General features: G+C 32.8%; 1 protein-coding gene across 1 annotated transcript in view; it reads left to right on the forward strand.

Moving 5' to 3' along the window:
* Positions 1-2,616: 2,616 nt before the first annotated feature.
* The window catches only part of LOC117123024, an 18,177-nt gene continuing 16,147 nt past the window's right edge, over positions 2,617-4,646 (forward strand). Inside the window, exon 1 of the mRNA XM_033268819.1 lies at positions 2,617-2,856. Coding sequence (XP_033124710.1) covers positions 2,790-2,856 — 67 coding nt within the window. The 5' untranslated portion in view covers positions 2,617-2,789. The remainder of the gene's footprint in view (positions 2,857-4,646) is intronic.

A 4,646-nucleotide genomic window follows, 5' to 3' on the forward strand; every position in this document is an offset into this window, starting at 1 on the left:
GGGGGTGGACAACACTGAGAAACCTCCCGCCCTGTTGCAATGGCGCCCTTTCAAGAACCCCCAACTGGAAAAACACTTATATATACACTGTAAGTGGATGTAGGCTTGCTACACTGATAATTAAATAATAATGTTTATTATGTGTTTTTTTTTTTTAGAAAATAAACCATTTTTAAGATGTGTTTTAAGTACAAGGTTGTTATTATTTTATTGTTTTATGTGATTTTATTACTGAACAAGAATCTTAAAAGAAATATCAAGAAAGATTCATCCAGCAAGAATATTGTGTGACATTTTAGCCTAATTGATGAATAATGTGTAGCCATGTTAGTTTGCTATAGAACTATATTCAGCAAAAGAAATGACAGCAGCACTTTTAAGACTATAACTTGTATAAAATTTAATCTGTGGCTTTTGTCCACATAGTGGACTTCATTAGGAAAATGTGATGAAGTCCACTGTGTGGATGAAAGCTAAAAATTAAATTTTATACAAAGTTAGTCTTAAAAGTGATGCTGTCATTTCTTTTATATTGTTCATGTAGCGTAAACTTCAAATGGTGGTACAGATATGGAAGTTCCTAAATTGCACATGTTTTACAGTTTAAAACTGTTTGTGTGAATCCACAGTGTTAGTGATAATCAGTGGCGTATCTAGGGGGAAATTTTTTTCGACCTGTTTGAGTTCAAGATGGGAAAAGAAGAGCCTATCTAAACAGTGAATTAAAATAGGCCTCAGTACAATTAAAGTACTATGTAGTACTAGACTACGCCTAGGTAGTAGTAGTACTGTTTCAGTTACAACAATTTTTTTTGGTTATAAATAGACATACTTTTACAACACAATTATTTTTGAGATACCCTTGGAATGGGACCCTAGTTATAATGCCACAACACCTACTGTACGAATTTCTAAGTTGTCCTGTACATAAGAGCTTTAAAGAACCGAACAAATGTGATGATGTATGCGCTACACTGCTTTAGTCAAGCAAAAACTACATGTAATAATAGTTTATAGAGATTCAATTTTGTTATAAATTTAAAATATTACAGTACTATCAATTGACAAACACATGTTCTTATTAATATATTTTTTTTTCAATTGCCTGTTATTTATGCAATCGTTAAACTGGAGCAAATTGCGTCCATTCATGCATACAATGGTCCCAGTATGACGTCCTTCTAGATATCAATTATGCCATAACTCTATTATAGGAACTGTACTGCTTCTTAGAGTTCCTCTCTAACATGTCGAGCGCCCTCTTTTGCCATCTCTTGGTTAGTTTGCTAATTTCATGGATATGATGTTTTTTTGTTTTTTGTTTTTTTTATTGTACAAACCTGTAAATGTTTACTGCTGTAATAATAAATGTACTGTATTCCATGATGATTATTTTTTGACGTGTGTACAATTTCTGTTTTGTTAATGCGTTTACTGATAAACAATAGTGAAGGAGAAAACATATTTTAAATTTCATTACAAGAACGAGGGTCACGTCCTCTTCTGAAGATTTGTAGGTCAGCGAGGAAATATCTGACATTAGTCCTACATTTAATGTGTCTGGTTATAATGAAAGTAAATTTCTCAATCGAATTGCGAAATATTAAAACTGTACAAACGAATTGACTATGCCAATAAGCCCCACCCACTAATGTCGCTAAGTACCACAAATCGACAGCGTAAACGTGCGTAAATATGTGTTTCTGGGACATGCGCGAGTTCCTGGCTCTGTCTTGGTCGGTAAGGTTGACATTCCAAATAGGTGTTTTTTGTTGCAGTGGTACTGATATCTGATGACATAATAAATGTGGAAATAGTGAATCGCAACACGATGGCATGTATTTCAATACATTATATATTACACTTTCTTATCTGGTAGTAGTATTTTAACTAAACATTAGCCTCCGTCCTTTGTGCCAGTCGTTGTTTTATTATATTTTTGTCATTTTAATTTTTTTTTTTAATTCTGAAACTAGTCTTTACAATTTTTTTTTATTGAAGGTGAAGTTAGGTATGTCCCAATCCCATGACCATATAGGCCTATTCATTTTTTATCTAAAAGCGCCACCATGATTACTTTATCATAGTTGTACTATTTTTTAGATCATCGGATACCTTGATCATCATAGGGATTATGTATTTTCGATTTGAAACAAGTACTTTAATTATGTATTCGTAGCCTGCTATTCGAATGTGCCCCGCGGTATAATCAAAAGGAGTGAATACTATGCTATGCTAATAACTTGTTCAACGAGATTGATGGCTTACAATGTGTTTGTTTATTATTATTATTATTATTATTATTATTATTATTATTATTATTATTATTATTATTATTATTATTATTATTATTTTAGTTTGGAAAGCATATGTATGCATGTCAAGTGAACTTACAGAAAAATTTAAGAAATGTTTTGTCACACGTACTTTTTCATGGCTGTATACTTTGTTGCCACCGAGTAAAATAGAGTGCAAATAAAAGCAAAAGTGCACTATTCGATACACACCTTTGTTAATATGTATTCGCTGTAACGCTCTGGTACCACCATATTCTCTGAACTGTATAATGTCAAAGATGAGTCAAACAATGATGCTTTGTTTACCAGAAGACGGTTCGTCAGCTTCGCACAATAGCCACGCCTCGGCCCAACTTCCACAGGTAGAACAAGGTGAATGCTGTAGTACAGTGATCCCACTTAGGCTAACTTGGGGGAATAATATTTGGATTTTCAGAGCCGTGGACAACAACGCCCGCATGCTACTGTCAATCGATTAATTCCGGGCCTAAGATGTTTTCATTTCTGTGGAGTTTGGTGTTTACTACTCTTGGAATCGTTTCTTTTACCTATGCAGCTGGTATGTGTTGTTATTTAGTGTGATTATATAATTCTAGTATCCTGTTTCCGTTTGGTTAATGTTCATAACACTTTGCCCGGCGTAGTAATAATATAATGAGATTGGAATAGTAAAATAAGCAGAATATGACAGTAAATTAAGAATATTAATTACTAGAGAATGTTTGTAAAATTAAAACAAGTGAAGGCCTCGGCAACTGAAGGTGCGTCAGGACCATGTTTAATTATATACTCATTAAAGTATATTTTGTACATCATGTAGTTCTAATTTTAGTTAGTGACCGTGATACTACTACACCTCCAGATTAGTACATAGTGAAATACCTGTATATTATAACCTTATACCAGTAGGCCTATACATGTATACTATAAACAGAGAGTTGTTAAATAGCAACTCCTGGCTGTAACCTATTGATATACGGTAGGTACTTGGCATTGATTATGCTGTTGCTATCATCATTATTAGAGTGTTTTAATCATAAACAATAAATATAATTTAACATTTTACCCATTGCAGAATTCATTTTTATCATCACCCTCGCAAACATCCTGATTATTTGGTCAAGTTTAGTAAGCATCAACGCCTAAAAATATACCTCCATGCTCTGAGAGCTTCTCCTCCTGAGACTGAAGAGGGTGAGGGAAGTGTATGGGTGAATTTTTCCCTGCTCAATGAAAATATTTTCCTAGATGCTCAGAAAACGCATTCTTGCCACTTAGAGTAGTATTTTTACAATTAAAATCTATTAAATATCTGATTTTTTTTTGATTTTTTTTTTTTTTTGCTTGGATAATTTATGTAAGGTACCGGTACTGTGTTTAGGCCGTCCACACGAACCTGTCTGCTGGTTGTCAGTGTTCCTAGACCACAAACAACATATTCACAGTGTAAATCACTGTCAAACTGTCAATTTGTATTTAAAAAACATGTGATATGCCTAAATGTGGTCATGATAACATCACATCAGGACCATATATAAATACATCATAACTATGGGGGTGATGTGAGCAGAGCTGAAGTGTAGCTGGTACTGTATACTGATCTGAAACAAGTGAGGGAAGTTTTCGAATAATACACATAATATGAAATCCTATAAAAATTTAATTATATAATACAGTAATGAAAAACAGTTTAGTCACGTTGTACCAAGGGCTGTCTCTTATACACATCTTCTTGGTCGGTAAGGTTGACATTCCAAATAGGTGTTTTTTGTTGCAGTGGTACTGATATCTGATGACATAATAAATGTGGAAATAGTGAATCGCAACACGATGGCATGTATTTCAATACATTATATATTACACTTTCTTATCTGGTAGTAGTATTTTAACTAAACATTAGCCTCCGTCCTTTGTGCCAGTCGTTGTTTTATTATATTTTTGTCATTTTAATTTTTTTTTTTAATTCTGAAACTAGTCTTTACAATTTTTTTTTATTGAAGGTGAAGTTAGGTATGTCCCAATCCCATGACCATATAGGCCTATTCATTTTTTATCTAAAAGCGCCACCATGATTACTTTATCATAGTTGTACTATTTTTTAGATCATCGGATACCTTGATCATCATAGGGATTATGTATTTTCGATTTGAAACAAGTACTTTAATTATGTATTCGTAGCCTGCTATTCGAATGTGCCCCGCGGTATAATCAAAAGGAGTGAATACTATGCTATGCTAATAACTTGTTCAACGAGATTGATGGCTTACAATGTGTTTGTTTATTATTATTATTATTATTATTATTATTATTATTATTATTATTATTATTATTATTATTATTATTATTATT

The sequence above is a fragment of the Anneissia japonica genome, unplaced genomic scaffold (genome assembly GCF_011630105.1).
Source record: "Anneissia japonica isolate Jap-2015-1 unplaced genomic scaffold, ASM1163010v1 scaffold4469_len402912_cov134, whole genome shotgun sequence".
In the NCBI taxonomy this organism is placed as follows: domain Eukaryota; kingdom Metazoa; phylum Echinodermata; class Crinoidea; order Comatulida; family Comatulidae; genus Anneissia; species Anneissia japonica.